The 18,636-nt window shown below is 49.6% G+C and overlaps 1 protein-coding gene across 1 annotated transcript in view; it reads right to left on the reverse strand.

Moving 5' to 3' along the window:
* Window positions 1–418: 418 nt before the first annotated feature.
* The window catches only part of Nlrc5 (NLR family CARD domain containing 5), a 69,095-nt gene continuing 50,877 nt past the window's right edge, over window positions 419–18,636 (reverse strand). The window contains exons 33-48 of the mRNA XM_041649997.1: window positions 14,315–14,401; window positions 13,714–13,788; window positions 12,882–12,965; window positions 12,570–12,662; window positions 10,963–11,046; window positions 10,294–10,377; window positions 7,536–7,619; window positions 5,882–5,965; window positions 5,537–5,620; window positions 5,334–5,411; window positions 4,596–4,679; window positions 4,427–4,498; window positions 4,134–4,217; window positions 2,724–2,807; window positions 2,313–2,396; window positions 419–1,860 (exon numbers count right to left, since the gene is read on the reverse strand). Coding sequence (XP_041505931.1) covers window positions 1,758–1,860; window positions 2,313–2,396; window positions 2,724–2,807; window positions 4,134–4,217; window positions 4,427–4,498; window positions 4,596–4,679; window positions 5,334–5,411; window positions 5,537–5,620; window positions 5,882–5,965; window positions 7,536–7,619; window positions 10,294–10,377; window positions 10,963–11,046; window positions 12,570–12,662; window positions 12,882–12,965; window positions 13,714–13,788; window positions 14,315–14,401 — 1,348 coding nt within the window. The 3' untranslated portion in view covers window positions 419–1,757. The remainder of the gene's footprint in view (window positions 1,861–2,312; window positions 2,397–2,723; window positions 2,808–4,133; window positions 4,218–4,426; window positions 4,499–4,595; window positions 4,680–5,333; window positions 5,412–5,536; window positions 5,621–5,881; window positions 5,966–7,535; window positions 7,620–10,293; window positions 10,378–10,962; window positions 11,047–12,569; window positions 12,663–12,881; window positions 12,966–13,713; window positions 13,789–14,314; window positions 14,402–18,636) is intronic.

Raw genomic sequence — 18,636 nt, forward strand, 5'->3', positions numbered from 1 at the left:
GGCATATCTGCACCCTTTTTGACATCTTTCCACCCTTTATGGCACTCAACCCTAAACGAGAAAGAGAGATGTCATGTAATCAGCTCGTAACGTCTCCTGAGAAGCCAGAGTTGAGATTTTTACATACAAGTCCCCAAATTTAAATACTGATCATCAATTGAGAAAAGAGTTTTAAGGATTATGTCGGTCAAACAAACCCGTTTCTATCACCTGAACTTTGATAACAGCCTCGTGTGCCGGGTGAGGCATGGTGAGTTACCGTGGTCACATGACCGGTAGCTTCTTCCACCACTGCCCATGCTAGCGCACTTGGGCCATCTCTCCAATTCTGCAGTCCACAGCGCGGGGGAGGGGGGTGCACTTCTGGCCGCAGCAGGGTAGCGAGACACGTATCAGACACCAGCCACGGGTAGGAGGACTGTCTGCGTTTATTGATCATTTAACTTGGAGTGTAACGAGGCTATCTTTCCCCCTCTTGGAAGTTACAAAAACCACGGAGCCTCAAGGGGTTTCAGAATCCTGCTGAGGTAGTGGGTGGGCCCAGTGGCCTTACCTAATGTCCTAAAAGTACCCATCCCTGGACCCTTATGTTTGGCTTTGTTCCTTATACCAGGAAAGAACAGGTGAGTTTGAACTGTCCCAAAATCAAACTAGCTCCTAAGCCTGGGCTGAAAAATCCTTGGAAGGGAGGGCTTCCAATGGACAGAAGGGAGAACCGAGCTCTGGCAGGAGGGGACTTCATGCTCAGTCCTCGGCATGCCCAGAGCCCTGACTATAGGCTGTTGAGCCAGTCAGTTCTCTCCCTCCCAGCCCAGGGCAGAAATGCTATCACTTAGCTGCTCAAGATTCACTTATAAATACTTTTAAAGAAATAATACTGAGCTGTGCAGTGGTGGTGCACACCTTTTATCCCAGTACTTAGATGGCAGAGGCAGGTGGATCCCTGTGAGTTTGAGGCCAGCCTGGTCTACAAGAGCTAGTTCCAGGACAGGCTCCAAAGCTACAGAGAAACCCTGTCTCGAAAAATCAAACCAAAAAAAAAAAAAAAAAAAAAAGAAAGAGAAAAGATACTGAGTATTCAGCTTAGGCTTTCACACATGCTAGGCAAGCACTCTCCCACTAAGCTGAATCCCAGTCCTTTTTAACCTTTTGAGACAGGAGCATATTAAATTTGCAACCCCTCTGCCTCAGATTCCTGAACAGCTATGAGGCCTATACTATTCGCCTAGTTTTATGTTTTTTAAATAGTAATAAATTAGGTCTTGGACTTGCCTGTGGTCCCCTGGCAAGCTGAGTGTTATGTGATATAGACAACATGTCATAGGTGGATCCCTGATCACATCCACCACCATTTACAGTGCTAAGAGCCACTGACCAGATACCACACTCACTATAAGTTCCATGTAATGCCACATATATGACCTACTCTGTCGTGAGTATGACCTTCTGTGTCTTGGCCATAGTGCAACATACAAAGCCTTCCCTGTCATATATGACATCATAGTACTCTCATTGTGCCAGTGTCCCACTGGGAACACTTGTCATGTATGATGTATGGTCCTCTTTTAGTCAAAGCTCTCAGTTCCCAAGAAAGTTCTCCCTAAGGATTGTGATAAAACAAACGCACTCTTCCCCCGCTGGGGCATTCATAGAATGCTGGGCACCAACTGAGGCTCTTCTCCTGAGCCCCTTTTCCTAGTGGGTGATGTGGTTGTCACTGGGCTGGTCCCAAGAGTCTCGAGAGGTCCATCAATTCCTCAAAGAGCCTGGGGCTGCTGGTCAAAGAAGGCAAAGTCCAACCTGGGCTCCAGGCTCTGTAGACGCTGGGCCACCTCGGCAGGAATGGGGTTGTTCCAGAGGCTGTGGGCATAGACATGGGCCTCAGCTCCAGAGCTGTTCCCTCATCCTCTGGGCTCTGCTCCTAACCTACCTACAGGGTTAAAGATCAAGGCCTAAAGCAGAAGAGCCATTCCATCCATGCCACCCAGTGGAGGCAGTCACCTGAGCATGGTGCTGCCCCCTGAGAGCTGGCCATGTCCCGGGCTCTACCCTATCCATTCTTTAGTCCTTACCACCCTCCCAGGTCGGGAGGTTGACATTCAGGAGCCTGAAGTTACAGACGCAAAGTTACCACAGTTGGCAAACAGCAGAGCTGGGATTTGATTCAGGTCTGCTGGCTGCCAAATTCCTAATGGGATAGTCCAAGTCTCCCTGGATTATTCTCCGCCCAGGCCCTCCCTCTCCCCACAGGGGGTTGATCCAAATTGTAGGGTCTTTGTGGTCTTCTACCACAAGGCCCAGCCCTTCATTACCGAATGATTGGCACACGGGAGCCCTGGACCAGTCCTTGAGCCAGGAGTTGGGCTCCGCATGCTGTGATCCGGTTCTTTTCCAAGCTTTGCAGTTGACGGGCAGGGGAAGAGGAAAAGAGAGGCAAGCCTGAGGCTAGGGGTGGGGTTTCCTCCTCTACGTCCCAACCCAGGCAAGCCAAGGCCACCCCCTCCCACACTGCCAGCATCCAGCAGTGGACTCTGGCTCCCGGTGGGGCAGTAGAAAGGCTGACATCTTGAGCATGGGAAGAACTAAGATTGGCAGGGACTTGGGATCAGCCAGAGTCCAGGGACACTGCATAGATTTTTGGGAGGAAGGGATAGCCCAGTAACCCCTGGGCTTATTAGGATGGGGGTCCCCTCTGTACCCCCCCCCACCCAAGGGGGTCATACTCCACTCTCTTGAGCTGCCCCATCTGCGGCAGGACCTGGGCCAACTCAGCAGCCACCTCATCACCCAGGAAGTTCCAGGACAGCCTGCAGAGTGGAGGAGGGGCAAGCTCAGAGGCAGGAGGGCACTGAGGTAAAAGGAAGGCAGTGGGGAGCCCTAGGTGCCAGCAGGATCAGGCACAAGAGGGGTTCCTCAGCCAGCCGCCTCAGCACCTACCCCTGAAGAATTCTCAGGGCATACATCGTTCTTCCTCCCTACCTGCCCCACCCTATCCCAATTCCGGAGCAACATGTTCCTCAGAACCCACAAGATGACACAATGCACACCAAGCAAGCACCTTGCTGCAATGTCTGCTTCCCACGTGATAGTGCGTGTCATATTTTTTTGAACCTCCCCCACAGTGTTTTTGCTTTAAGGAGTTAATCTTCAATGGAAGCATATGTCTCTACGGTCCGTGGAAGCTCCATGTGATGGAAGGGTAAGTATTGAAGAGATTGCTGACTTTGAACTCAGTTACCAGTGACTCTTCCCTTTTAACCAGTGGGAACAGAGTAAGGAACTGAGGACCCTGGGAAGGACCTGGGCCCCCACTGGAAGCTCTGTCCTCAGTAACGCTGTATTCAAAGTGCTGACCTGTGGCATATGGAGGAGAATTGAGAACTAAGAGCACTGAGGACTGAGTGTGTAGCTCAATGTATAATCCTCACCTGACATGCATGAGTTCTATCCCCAAGATAGAAAAAACAAATCTTCCCAAACTCGTTAGGATACAGACCCAGAAGTCCTCTTGCGCTCTGTGCCCTGTATTTTGGGAGTTAGAACTTTCTTCTGCTCAACACTCAGGGCCTCAAGTCCCAGCAGTCAGGTCTGACACTTTCGCAGTGCTGCCAGAGTCTAAGGTCTGAGGCAGTGGGATGACCAAAGAGGTCACAGCTGGTGTGTTGGTGTGTGTGTGTATCTGTTTGTCTACCAGCTTTTACTTTCTGCATTACCAATAGCTATTCATAAGTAGAGTCTCCATAAACCATGAGAAGCACCCCAAAGGGAAAGTCAAAGACAAAAACTCTTTGCAGATCATGTGGCCCAACACCCTCCCCACAACACAGGGAGAGAAATTGGCAGGAGCAGTCCAGTGACTCTGCCCTGTGTTGCTGGAGTACATGGGGGTAAGACTGGGGGGCAAGATAGGGCTTCCCATCTCCAGAGTGGAGAACCAGCTGAGAGGCAGGGTCAACTCCAGCACACAGTAGGCAGGGCCAACTCCAGCACACAGTAGGCAGGGCCAGCTCCAGCACACAGTAGGCAAGGCTAACTCCAGGACACAGTAGCAGGGCCAACTCCAGCACACAGTAGGCAGGGCCAGCCTCCGGGGCAGCTGCTCTTCCCAACTCAGGGCCCTCGCAAGCACTTACAAGATTTCTTCCAGAGCTGGGCAGAGCATGAGGCTGGCGGCAAGGTGCTTGGCAACTTGGTCATCAATTTTGCAGGAAATCAGGCTGGGATGAAATGGTGATGGCCCTCTGAGACAGGGGCCACCGCTAGCAGGACCCCCTTTCCCATAGTGAGAGCAGGAGGGACCAGAGTGGCCTGGCCAGGGCCAGGAGGTTAAGAAAATCCTCTTTTCCCCCACCTCCAGCTCTAAGTCCCAGCTCTAAGTCAATGGCCCTCCTGCAGGGCTCCAGACAACCAGGGAAAGGCTCCTTACTCAATTTGTCTGAGCAGTGGGAGACTCTTGCGGAAATGTGGGACACGCCCGGCCAGGTTATTCTCTGCTAAGCTGTGGAGCAGGGTAGACAGGAGTCAGAACTGCCCCAGACACCCCCCCCCCCCACACACACACACCTGTCTCTCAGCCCAGGTAGGGCCCACCTCACCTGAACTTTTCTATGTGTAGGCATTGCTCCAGGGCCTGGGCTAGGCACAGGGCCCCCTCAGGACCCAGATGGCTGGATGGCAGACTGGAAAGGAAAAGGTAAGAGGAGCCTGCGGCCAACTCTGGGGTTGGGAGCCTTCCCTAAGCCTCTGACTGTAGCAGCAACCTTAGCTGGCCTTTGACCCTGTCCCTACCCACAAAGAACCCAGTGAATGCCAAGGTCCCTCCCTAACCTAGGGGTCTGAGATGCTAAGTCCAAGCCTTGGCTTCTTCGTGTATTAGGAAGTCAAGCTTTCCATCCTGTTTCTAGTCTTAGACCTTTCCTAGAAAATGATACATACAAGAATCACAGCCCCAGGGCTGCCTGGAACTCAGGAAGCCCTGGTTTTGACCTATAGAGGATGGAACAATGCCCTTGTAGCTTTTTCATGTAGCCTTTAGCCAACATTAATTCAAACACCTTCAGAGACTTGCTCTTAGGCAGAAAAGCTTAGATTGGTAACATCCTTTTACAAATGAGGAAATTGAGACTCAGAAGGGGCAGAAGTTTGGCTAGGAGCTCACAGCGACAATGGGTAAGGTCAACATTAATCTTAGTCTGGGGACTGGGAAGCGGCAGCAGAGAAGGGGTCATTCCGACCTCAGGCTAGGCTACTCAAACTATGGGTTGCTTGGATCCCACTTCTCCTGGGTCCCCTCTCTACTGCTCTGTATGCACGGTTGGCAGGAAGACACTTACCACAAGACCCTCAGTTGTGGGGGCAATCTCTGAGCCAGCCCCAGGGCCGTGGGGTCCCCCAGAGCATTGTTGCCCAGTCTGAAAGAAGAAAGGGGTGAAGGAATGAATATGGGCAGCCTGCTCAGAAGCCCCGCTGGGCCCTGCTCTGAAGGGACAAGGGGGCCAGCGGGCCTGTGGGATACCCCACCTGGATGGACACTCACATGATCTCCTCCAAGCACCCGCAATGGATGAGAGACTTTGCCAACGGCACTCCCCCCGCTGGGCCAATGCTGTTCCCTGAGAGGCTGTGGAAGGCAAGGTTATTGGACCCTCTCCTCCTGCATCCCTCCCCACTACATCTGTACTAGAGATGCAGCCATGCCTGCATCCTGATGAAACACAAAGACCCAGAGAACAGGGCCTAGGAGATCACGAGCTCCCCCTCCCTAGCAACAAGGCTGGGAGAGAGTCCCCTTTCCAGTGCTGGCCTGGGTCAGGGTCCAGTATCTCCCAGGAGCATGGTGTTGTTGTCCCTGCGGGCTCTTTTCAGAAGGGCTGTGACTCACTCTAACTTCCTGAGCCCTGGAAGCCTTGGCAAGATGGCTGCTAAGTTCTGGGTACCCACGTCTCCGATCTGGTCGTGTCTCAAGCTTGGGGAGGAAAACAAAGATGAAGGAACATCAGCTTGCCACCCATCTCAGCTTGTCCATAGCCCTCCTGGTTATGACATACAGAGAAAGGCCTCAGCTTGTACGAGAGTTTCATCATCTCGCGTTTGGATGAGATTCCTAATTCATGGTATCTGTTTAGGGTAGTCTCCCTGCTGCCATCCTAAAATCTTTCCTGATACCTTGCATGCCATCTTTGGGGGTCCAAAGCTCTCCCCTGGAGTTGCCTAGGCAGGGTGGAAGTGTATGAAGGGGGACACTAAGAAGTGAAGGGCTTACTTGAAGAGATACCCACCCCTCTTCCCCATCATTTTATCCTGACAAAGTTGTTTGGAATCTGGGGGAAGGGCAGGCAACTTTCCCCAGCTCCTCCACGCTGTCGGCAGCTCTGAAGAGCTTTGGGAAGACATCAGCCATCATCACGGATGCCATTCCTGCTCAGCCTGGAGACACATAATACAGGCCCCCGAGGGGCTTTGCAGGCACAGTATGGAGAACTCTTCAGACTGCCGAACTTGTATCTGTCCAGAAATTCATATGCCACTCATAAAAGCCTTTGGAGGAAAGGGAGCTGGTGGCAATGACGGCTCTCAGTGTCCCGGGTAAGAAAACTGAATTGCTGGAGTCTCACAGTGACTGGCAGGCAAAGTGGTGAAGCTTAAAGCTCCTAGGCCTGCAGCAGACACTACGATCCTCAGCTTGGCCTTGTTTGCCTGGACCCCATGAACAGAGTTCCCAGGGGAGTCTGGCAGGATGGCAAGCTCTTGTGGGTTTCTTAGTTAAAGGCATCTTAATCGAAAGGGGGCTTTCTTTGATATCATGAACACTACCACCACCACCACCGGTAGCTCTCACCCCACCCCCTACCTACCCCCACCACCATCACCACCACCAGCAGTCCCACCCCACCCCCACCCCTCACTACCACCATCACCCTCTCTGCCTTTTCTGCATCTGGATTGGTCTTGCTTGTATGAGAGCCAAGAGCTAAGCTAAACTCGAAGTAAACTAAACTGCCCAGGGTTGTTTATTCCTTCACGTTGACGTTTAGCCAACTGCCTTGCAGTGGGTTGATTTTGGATCCTATGTGCCACATCTTCCTGCATGCTAACCACAGGCCCTGCCAGAGCCATGTGGGCCCATGACAGAACCAAATGCCCGTGGCATTCTCTTGTCAGCTCGGCAGGGAGTGGTGTCCCTCACTTCACATAGCGTGGCCTCTGGCCCTGAAAACGGTCACCACTGAGGTGCTCATGGGAAACACAATCGGCACCTGGACCTGCACAGTCACGACTCTCATCTTAACACAAATCTACAGAGAGTTCTAGGCATTGGGCAGGGCTTTTATGGGGCTCCCAAAGTGAGCCCACCTTGCCAGGTCACCTTTGTAGCCAGGAGGAAGCTGCAGTCACTAGGAGGCAAGGACAATGAAAGCCCAGGGAGGACCCCAGAAGGAGTCAACCCCGGGTTATAAAGGAGGTGTGCCCAGGGTTTCCAGACAGAGCTGACCAGTGGTCCTCTCACTCTTTCCCAGGGGTCACTGATTACTCACCTAAGGTGCTGCAGTAGGGTCATGTGACTTAGTCCTTGAATGAGCAAGGTCAGGGAGGAGACTTCCAGTGGAAGGTGACTGAGGCTAGAGAGAGGGGGTCAGGTGAACTTTGCATGCCTGGGATGCAGCCGGAAGCCCCTTCCTGATGGACTCGTGAGGGCTCTGCACTTAGCACTCCCACAGCCCTCCGAGGTGAAGTGTGAAAAGAAAAGGGCACCCAGAAAGTGTGCAAGGATTAGAGTCACATGGCCCAATAATGACTCTGTGTTCTCCACCACAAGCTTAGACTGAGCAATAACAGAGATCACATAACAGTGACCAAAGACTGGGCTGGGGCCATGTTGAAAGGTGGGCACACTGCTATCTCCGTTCTACAGATGAGAAGCACTGAGGCCCAGAGAGAAAGGGGGCGTACTCAGGGTCACAAGAGAAAGCAGCAGCAGCAGCAGCAGCAGCAGCAGCAGCAGCAGCAGCAGCAGCAAGAATAGAACCTGAAACCTCAGGACCCCTTTCTAGGGCCTCAGCCATGTGTTACCCACTGGCTGGTGATTCCAAGGCCTCCAGCCTGAGCCCCAAAGGGAAGAATGACAGTATTAGCCAGGCTTCTACCGAGGGGACGCCGCAGCCTCTGCTCTCGGCACGTACCATGCATCATTTCACTTAATCCTCATAATCCCAGAAAATCAAAGCTCGGAGAGAAGACTTAGCCTAGAGAGGTGAAGAGCGTGCCCGCACCAGCATGGCAATGTGGCAGCAGGACTTGGCCAACTGCCTTGATTTCCTAGAGCTAGGGTTCTTAAGGACACGTAATCAGTGCTGAGACTGATAAAACCTCAGCCCACGAAGACAGGCAAGTCTATCAGGAGCCTATCCACCACACCTGGATGGCGTGGCTCTGAGCAGGGTCCACTGTACCTGGATGGCACAACTCTACGCAGGGTCCACTCCCTATCCTGTGAGGACAGCTGGAAGAAGCTGGCTCAGTTTGAGGGGAGCTGTCAGTGGCAGAAGACATGGAATTGACCAATCTGGCTTCTGTACACTGAGGACCCATCTGCTTCTTCCAGACAACAAGGAAGGAAGTAGTAAGGAGCAGCCTGAGTGTCCGGGACTCAAGACTGAGGGTGATGGGCACGATGATCCAACCTACAGGATCACCGACCCCTAGCCCTGGCCAAGGCTTCGGGGTCACACAGATGAATGAGCCAATGAGTGATCTTCTTGGATCTTTAACCTCTCATAAAGCTTCTGGAAGATTCCAGAAGACTAAGAAAGCAGTGAGCAGCTGGGGAAAGTCCAAGCAACAGCTCTGTGGAAAGACTGGGGTGGAGGAGTGGGGTGGGGCTTGGTTTCCTAGTGGCCCAAGGTTTCCTAATGTCTCTCATCCTCAGTGAGTTCTCCTAGACGAGCTAAGAGAGATAGACCAGGGGCCTGTCATAGCTATGGGATGAAAGACGGGGCTGTTTTTCAACTATGTGAGGCACATATGTGGAGAAAAGTCTGGCAAACCATTCACAAGACTGACTGTTGCGGAAAGTTTCCTGAAGGAGCTCATCTCCAGGGGATTTCACCCTCTTTGTTGCATAGTTTTGAAATTATGGAGCTTTTTATAGCCAGGGTGTATTTTGGGTCATCAGAAAAACAGATTCAAAGCCGAAGATGAAGTTAAATGTGCTCACAAGATATTGCCTAAGCTGGGTCTATGCAGGATGGGACTGTGTTTTGGTTTGGGCTGTTCCTGGCGCCTCTGTGAACTTGATGACTGCAAATTACCAGGGAGAGTAGAAGTAGAGTTACTGAGAGACACCTGTTGGCTGGCAGGGTGGCTCAGTAGGTAAAGGTGCTTGGTGACAAAACTGAGGGTCTGAATCTGATCCCTGAATCCCGCGGTGGAAAGAAAGAGCTACTCCCTAAAGTTGCTCTCTGATCTCTGGGTGTCCACCAAGGCGTGCAAACATGCATGCTGGCATGTGCACATGATGTAGGAGGGAGGGAGGGAAGGAAGGGGAAAGGAAGGGAGGGAGGGAGGGGGAGGGAGCACTGTGCTGGTGTCAGAAGCACAGGAAGGGTTCTGCCCAGCGTCTGTGTCCTCTCTTCTGTAACAGCATCTTAATCATCACCCTCTCTAAGTCCAGAGGACAGTGCAGGCCTTAGCTCTCATTCAGGTCTGTGACCTGAGCTCAGGCAATGTCTCCAACTGAGCACGGGGAGAAATGTGCTTCCTTCCGCTAAGAGGAAAGAAAGATGTGGAGGTGCTGGGTGGGACAACACAGACCAGTAGCTGACCCCTGGATCCAGGCATGCTGGAGTTTGTTGTCTTGTTTTTGTTGTTTTGTTTTTTAAAAGAAGGAAGCCTCTAAGTTCTGCCTAGGATGCTTTGGTTTGGGGATTATGTGTCCAGAGACCAAGCATCCTGATAAGGCTCAGCTCAGCAAGGGAATAAAAGGTGGGGGACGCCATCCAGAGTCTCAAAGGTACATCCAGAGAGGAGACGGGGAGACAGTGGATCCTGAGTGTTTCATGTACTCCTCTGCATGGACCCCACTCATTCCCCCCATTAATTCCCACTAACTCTCCTCCCAACTGACCTCCTCACTCCCCTCCCCATGAACCTCCTCACTCTCTCCCTCCCAATGAACCTCCTCACTCACCCCCTCCCCATGAACCTCCTCACTCACTCACTCCCCATAAACCTCCTCACTCCCCTTCCCCATGAACCTCCTCACTCACCCCTCCCCATTAGCTTCCCCTCACTTACTGCAGCCTCTTTAGCCTGCAGGTCCCTTGAAGGGCTCCCATCAGTAGCTCTATGTTCTCCTCACAGAGATGGTTGTTAGAGAAACTGTAGAGACAAAGCAGAAGGCTCCATTTAGGCAAGTGCCCTGGACAGCCCCTTTCCCCAGGCCCTGGAGAGGCACTGTCCTACCTGGCCCTTGGCCCCTGACCCTGGGGAGGCTGACTGGGGCTGAGGATAATAGTCTAGACTTTCTGTGGAGCCTCTACCCTAAGGGCGTTCCTGGCCCCAAGGGCCAAGCTCTAGGGTTCCTACAGGAGAGGTGACAGTCACAGTTGTATCAGATAAGGACATGCCTGGTGAAGGCTTTGTATAGCTTGAGGGACATACAAGGCTATGATGACTGTGCTGTCCCTTTGTGCTTTCTGCACCCTGGCACTCACCACCAGCTGAGGCAGAGGCGGATTCAAGTCCCATTTTGACAAATGTGCCGTCCCAACCCAGGGAGAAAGACAAATCTAGCCAGAGACATCCCATGAGTCCAGGGTAAAGGCAAGCTCAGGAACACAGTGTTCAGTCTGGGGACTGCTACACTTGGTCGGGGAGAACAGAGACAGGTGGAAGCATCTCTGTCACCCTCCCAGAGGCATGGTTGTCCTCCCAGCACTGTCCTCGCCAGCCACCCCGACTTACTCCAGCTCTTCCAGATGGTGGCAGTATCCCAGACCAGATGCCAGGTGGACAAGGCTCTCTGTGCTTACACAGCTGAAGGTCAGTCTGTTGGGGACCAAAGAGTGGCAGGTCAGGCAGAGCCCAGGCCTCCGGGAGGTCTGAAGCTGATGACAGAAGCTGGGAGTGGAGCTTGGGGACAGTGGGCAGGGGACACCTGTCTTCCATAAACTTCCCCGCCCTGGACTAATTAAGTCAAGATGTGCTGGAGGCGGAAGCTGGGGGTCCTCGAGGCCCCCTTAGCCATGGTTGGATGCCGTGGGAATATCCAGCTGACACTATACAGGTCTGCACCTTCCGGGGTCAAAATCTGATAGCTCCAAGAGGCTTTCTTTGTTTGTTTGCTTCTCATTTTCTTTTCTGAGTCAGGGTCTCCCAATGTGGCCCTGACTGTCCTGAACTCACATGTAGACCAGGCTAGCCTTTAAGTCACAAAGATCCACTCACTGCTGCTCCCAAGTGCTAGGATTAAGGGAATGAGCCACAACACCAAGCTCAAGTTCATGATCATGAGTTTTTTTACTTGTTTTAGAATTTCTCTCCGCCTAAATTTTTTCATGTTATTCTACTTATTTATTTATAAAAAATTATTATAGGAAAGTAAGGAAAACCCCTGAGAGTGGGAGGTTCCAAGAATACCAAGTTCTCTACTATTTAAAGACTATGATTTTGTTCATTTATTTGGTGTGCGGGTGTGTCTGTGTGTATGCATGCACATGCCATGGTGTGTGCATATGGAGGTCAGAGGGCAATTTTGGGGGGTTCTTTCCTTCCTCCATGTGACTTCTGGGGACTAAACTCAGGTTCTCAGGCTTGGAAGCAAGAACCTTTACTTACTAACCCATCTCACCAGCCAAGAGTTTCTTGATGTGCTAAGTTGCACTGAATATCAAATGCCTCCAATTGAGTTGGGCATGGGGGCTTATTCTAGTAACCTTAGCAATCAGAGGCTAGGACACCAGGGTGGAGAGTTCAAGGCTAGTCTGGATTACATATTGAGACCCTGCCTCAAAATCAAACCAAACCCAACTAAACTCCATTTTGTAGTCTTTGTTCTGATAATTAATTCAGGCAAGATATACTAATGGATGCTAAAATTTGTGGATGAAAGTCTGGATATCCTGGTTATCAACAGTCTGAAGTGATCTTCCCACAATACATGTGTCAATCACAAAGAGAAACAGTAATTTTGCAAGTGAAGGAGCATGGCAGACACCACATTTACCAAGTGACACAATTAGTGTCTGCAGTTTTTTGTTGTTTTTGTTTTTTGCTTTTTTTCTGTGTAACAGTCCTAGCTGTCCTGGAACTAGATCTTGTAGATCTGCCTGCCCCTGCCTACCAAGTGTTGGGATTAAAGGCATGCACCACCTCCGCCCGACTCTGGGAATACTTTTTTAGTTGTATGGCTGTGTCTCTAACATCACATTTAGGATCCTGTAGCTTTAGCATCGTCTCCAGGACTCTGGGAACCTAGCACAGGGAAGGAGCAGCATCCTCTGGGCCCAGAGTTTAGGATCAGGTCAGGTGAGCAGGCAAGGGGCCCTGAGTGAAAATGCAAGTCCACATACCGGAAGGTTTTGAGTTCACAGCTAGACAGCAGGAGGTTCTGCAGCAGCCTGGACTTGGTGGTGTTATCGTCACTGAAGTTAACCTGAGACAAGCTGTAAAGGGCCAAGAATCTTCCAGAAAACTGCAGGTTGGACACACTTTGGGGATCCCCATGAGAGAAGGACCCTCTAAGAGCTTTCCTGGGTATCCCTGAGTCTATGACCCTTGGCCTAAGTATGAGTCCCACTCCCAGGGAAGTGAGAATATGGGGTGAAGAAGACACTGGGGTAACCAATGAACTTGAAGCCACCTCTAGTGTTGGAAGTGCCAACCTGAGCTGTTGCAGTCTGGCACATGTCTCCATCAACTGTCTCATAAGAAGACTGTGGTCAGTTCCCAGGTCACAGTGAGCCAACCTGGAAGCAGAGAGAAAAAGCCACAGTTTCCACAGGGGGTCCCGTCCCTGCCTTCACACTCGTGATAGATGGTAAACACATGTCAGTTAAAGGAAGTCTTGAGTTTACTACCCAGTTACAAGCATCACTGGGAAGGATGGTCCAGCTGGCATGCCCAGGCAGATCATTGACTACACAAGGGTGGGCATGCAGACAAGGAGATAAGTTGGGGCTGAGATCCAGTCACGTTCCATGTTCCACGTCCCCAGAATGTATGCATGCAGAGCTGTATCCACTCAAAAGAGGGAACATTTCAATTTCCAAAATATGACATTTGGATTGAGAGGTCATCAATTCAGGCATCTATGAGGATGGAGATGGGGAGGACTTGGCCAAGTCTTGGCTGTCAGGAGTCACGGTTGAGATGGGGCATTTAAGATGAGACTTGGAATATGAAAAAGTAGAATCAGATATAAGAGGAAGAAAGAAGGCAAGGAAAAGACATTCTGGACAGAAGCAAGAGCCTGTGCAATGGGCCTGAGGCCAGAAAGGGCAAGGTGGTGTTTGATAATTGAAAACTGCTGAGAAGGAATGGGGCTGTCGGGTTGGAGCGGGATGGGGAGTGACGGAGCAGACCTCCCAGGACGTGGAGCGACCAAACAGCACAAGATGCTGAGCAGGGGCTATGGGAAATACTGGCCCCAAGCAGGGCCACCTCCTGAGCCTTGCCACCAGCCACTCCCTGGAGGCTCCTGCTGCTGGGTCCCACCTGTTTGCCATGGCCTCGGAATTGTCTTCCTGGTGAGGAAATTCCAGCCAGAGCCACAGCTGGGTCTCAGAGATGCTGAGGGAAAGAAGAGGTATGGTGAGATGCATGGCCGCTTGTTTGGGCAGGTTGACTAGGTCTGAGTCTACCTGCTCTCTGACTGGGATGGTACAATGGATCCTCCAGCCTCAAACAAGGGCAAAGACACTTCAAAAATGGCAGACGATGCCGATAGCAGCCAGCACCGTGGTGAAACCCGTTACCACACGTGATCCAACCGAAACCTTGCTCCCGTCATTGAATATCTTACTGCACCCCAGTGCCACTTCTGGGTAGCCAGCATGGACCCTCAGCCATGCCTGCCTGGACCTCGAATCCTGAGTTTCCTTCCTCTGACAATGTGGCCTGCCTACTGCACAAGACTATACAAATAAGTATATAGTATATAAATGTGTATAGCTCTTCAGGCATAGCCAGAAGTCTCTACCAGTGGCAAGGCTGTTAACCTACGGGATAAAACACCAATGTCTGGAGGACTGAGGGTAAGGTAAGGCTGCAATAGTCATAGAGTGGTGAATTCCCAGGGGCTCTTCCCTGATCTCACCTTAACTCAGTGAGGCATCCTGAGGCCTGGGCACAGACTTCCATCACAGCTGGTAAGCTGATGTGGCCCACCCAGGGCTCTTCCAACCTGTCATGGAAGGATACAAACAAGGACCCCTGAGGTGAGCATCAACCTATACCTGAGCAACACCTGGAGGAGGAGTAGTGCCATGGGGTGCCTGGAGGATTGTGTGTGTGTCTGTGTATGTGTGTGTGTGCATTTGTGTGTGCATGTTTCTGTATGTGTGTCTATGTGTCTGTGTGTGCGTCTGTGTGTGTCTATGTGTCTGTGTGTGCGTCTGTGTGTGTCTATATGTGTGTGTCTGTGTGTATGCGTGTGTGTATGTGTGTGTATCTGTGTGTGTGTCTGTGTATGTGTGTGTCTGTTTGTGTATCTGTATGTATGTGTCTGTGTGTGCCTACGTGTGTGTATCTGTGTGTGTGCCTGTGTGTGTACATCTCTGTGTGTGTCTATGTATGTGTGTATGTCTGTGTGTGCATTTGTGTGTGCATGTGTCTGTATGTGTATCTATGTGTCTGTGTGTGGAAGAGAGAGATTTTTAAATTATAAAATCAGGACTGAGGATGTACTCAGTTGGTATAGTATCTACTTAGAGTACATGCAGCCTTGGGTTCCATTCCCAGCACCACAAAAACCAGGTGTGGTGGTGCACACCTGTAATCTCACCACTCAGGTGCTGGAGACAGGAGGATCAGGAGTTAAAGGTTATCCTGAGATATATACATTTTGTCTCAGAAAACAAAACAAACAACCCATATAATGGGGGTATAGATATAATAAAAAACATTTTATTTTATTTTAAAGTAAATCTTTTTTTTTTAATATTTATTTATTTATTATCTATACAATGTTCTGTCTGTGTGTATGCCTGCAGGCCAGAAGAGGGCACCAAACCTCATTACAGATAGTTGTGAGCCACCATGTGGTTGCTGGGGATAAAAAACATTTTAAACACGTGTGAACATGTTATAATGAAACCCATTGTTATAATAATTAACATATGCTAATACAACATAAAATAATTTATGCATTTAGTCATATGTGTTATGGGCCCTGTATGCTTCTACTGCACTGCTCTGCCATTGTCATCTGCATTAAAAGGGAGATTAATGTTTTTAAAAAATTCTTTTTTAATTAATTTTTTTTGAGACATGGTCTTGCTTTGTAAGCCAGGCTGGACTCAACCTCATTGTCTATATTGTTTGACACAGGGTCTCTGTTCTCCACTCCATAAGCCAGGCTAGCCGAGCAGAGTGTTCAGGAACGCCACTGTTCCCAGCTCCCGCCCTCCTTAGGAAGGGATGCAGGGATTGCCGATGCCCACTGTGATCAGCTTTACACAGATCTGGAGATCTGAATGCAGGCCCTCATGTTCGCACCCATCTCCCTGGTCCGAGCGTATTGTTTTTAAACAATATTTGTCAGGTTTAACACAAGTTGTTATGTGGTATAGGTAATGAAACCAAAGCATACCTAACTATAACTCCATTTTTTTTTTTTTATTTAAAGGAAGGAAGATGTGTATGAAGAAAGAGGTGGAGTGAGGTGCAAGGAAAATGTCGACTATCCTGGGCACTGGTGAGAAAGCGGAATTTTCATGAGTGATTTTATTTTGATTTTCTTTTCTTTCTTTTTTTTGTTTTTGTTTTTTGTTTTGTTTTTTGAGACAGGGTTTCTCTGTGTAGTTTTGAAGCCTGTCCTGACACTTGCTTTGTAGACCAGGCTAGCCTCGAACTCACAGAGACCCGCGTGTCTTTGCCTCCTGAGTGCTGGGATTAAAGGCATGCACCACCACCATCTGGCTCTTCTTTTCTTTTTTAAAAATGATTTATTTTTCTTTATTTTATGTGCATTGGTGTTTTGCTTACATGAATGTCTGTGTGGCGGCACTGGGTTTCCTAGAACTGGAGGTGCCCTGTGGGTGCTGGAAATTGAACCCAGGTCCCATGGAAGAGCAGTCAGTGCTCTTAACCAATGAACCATCTCTCCAGCCCTTGATTTTGTTTTTTTACATTTTCTAAACTTTGTTTGTTTGCTTGAGACAAGGTTTCCTGGTGTAGCCCTGACTTTCCTAGAGTCACTTTGTAGACCAGGCTGGCTTTGAACTCTGAGATCCGCCTGCCTCTGCCTCCTGAGTGCTGGGATTTTAAAGGCGTGCACCACCACTGCCTGGCTCATTTTCTAAATTTTGTACAAAATGCACAAATGAATATAGTAGCATGGAAAAGAGCTATTTAAAACATTCCTGCTTTACAGTTCAGTTGCATTATTTTTTTTAAACATTGTTTTCCTTTATGCTCGTCTGGATTTTCTGCCAAGTTTTAAAATGTTACTTTGGGGCTTGGAAAGTTTTATTTTAAGGCATGAGTTGGGTGATCTAGGAAAGAACTGAACACGGGGACAGAGTCACATTTGCACACCCACATTCACAGCGCGGGGCTGAATGGCAGAAGCACCCCAAGTGTCCATCAGCAGATGAAGGAGTAAACTGTGGAGACCCATCTGCTGGGCTTGGCCTGAAACGGAAGTTCTCACATCTCCAGCAGGCTCTGTGAAACACGCAGTCACAAAAGGGTCAATACAGCATGATTCTATGGACAGGAAGGAACTGGAGGAGTCTGGTTCAGGGATTGCTCATGCCAGAGGCTGGGGAAAGTGGGACGTGAGGAACTGTTCACTGGAGAAAGAACTTTAGCTTTGCAGGATGCCAGGGTGAAAGTCTTTAATACTTCTGAGCTGTACACTTAAGTGTGTTATGGTGGTTAATTTCTTTTATAGTTTTACCTTTTTCATTATTTCACTTTTTGTATCTGTCTGTCTGTCTGTCTGCCTGCCTGCCTACCCATCCGTCCGTCCATCCATCCATCCATCCGTCCATCTACCTATCTATCCATCCATCATCTATCTATCTATCTATCTATCTATCTATCTATCTATCTATTTTTCTATCTACCTATTTACTTTGAGACAGGGTCTCATGTAGACCAGGCTAGCTTCAAACATTCTAGGTAGTCAAGGCTGTCCCTGATCTCCTGATCCAGGAATTACAGGCTCCTGACAGTACTCATGGCTGATTTTACTATCATTTTAAGAAATGTGAATTCTTAAATCTTAAAAAAAAAAAAAAAAGGTAAAGGACTGGAGAGATGGCTCAGAGGTTAAGAGCACTGGCTGCTCTTCCAGAGGTTCTGAGTTCAATTCCCAGCAACCACATGGTGGCTCACAACCATCTGTAATGAGATATGGTGCCCTCTACTGGTCTGCAGGGATACATGCTGGCAGAATACTGCATACAAAATAAATAAATAAATAAATAAATAAATGGTAAAGAGAATAATCAGCCCTCATGTGCCTTTCTCTGGGCTATAGTGATGTGCAGTGCTGCCCATGAAGCCAAGTTTTGGGGTACAAACTTGTTAGCTCATCTCATGGAGCCTTTTGACATAACTACCACTTTAGGATAGTAAGTGGTTAGCTCCAGGGCACATGAGGACATGAACAAGCACAGTCCTGCCTGTGATGTGTAGTCACAGCTCAGAGCCATGGGCCAGGAGTGCCCAGGAGCCTGTATGGACATGGACCCCACAGCCAGCTCTTCCATGTAAGGACCATGTGAGAATTTCATATTAAACCAGAAAATGTATCGCCCTAAGGATTGCCAGTAGATTCCTTAGGTGTCCTGGCTGAACTGCAATCCGTATTTATTTGTGTATATGGGTTTATGCTCCTATGTTGAGAAGTGTCTCCCATAGACTCAGGCGTTTGAACTCTTGGTCTCCAGCTGTGACTGTCTGGGAAAGTTTAAGAGGTACAGCCTTGTTAGAGGATGTCATTGGAGGTAGGCTTTGAGAGGTCATAGCCTCACCCCAGTTCAAGTTCTCATTCTCTGCTTTGTACTTGTGGTTAAAGATGTGATATCTTTGCCTCCTGGAACTACCACATCTGCAGCTGACTGCCACGTGTTCCTGCCATGATGGGGTCTTTTTTTTTTTTTCTTTTTTGCTTTGATTTTGTTTTTTGAGACAGGGTTTCTCTGTGTAGCTCTGGCTGTCCTGGAACTCACTCTGTAGACCAGGCTGGCCTCAAACTCACAGAGATCCACCTGCCTCTGCCTCCCGAGTGCTGGAATTAAAGGCGTACGCCGCCACCACCACCACCCGGCTCATGATGAACTCTTATCCCTCTGGAACTGTACCCAAAATAGATTCTTTCTTCAGAGTTCCCTTTTGATGTGGGATTCCCCTCTGTTTACTGTGAATATGTTTTCTTTTTTTTTTTTTTTTTTTGGATTTTCGAGACAG

This window comes from Microtus oregoni, unplaced genomic scaffold (assembly GCF_018167655.1).
Source record: "Microtus oregoni isolate MIOR12 unplaced genomic scaffold, Mior012 000004F_ref0000308, whole genome shotgun sequence".
Taxonomy (NCBI): domain Eukaryota; kingdom Metazoa; phylum Chordata; class Mammalia; order Rodentia; family Cricetidae; genus Microtus; species Microtus oregoni.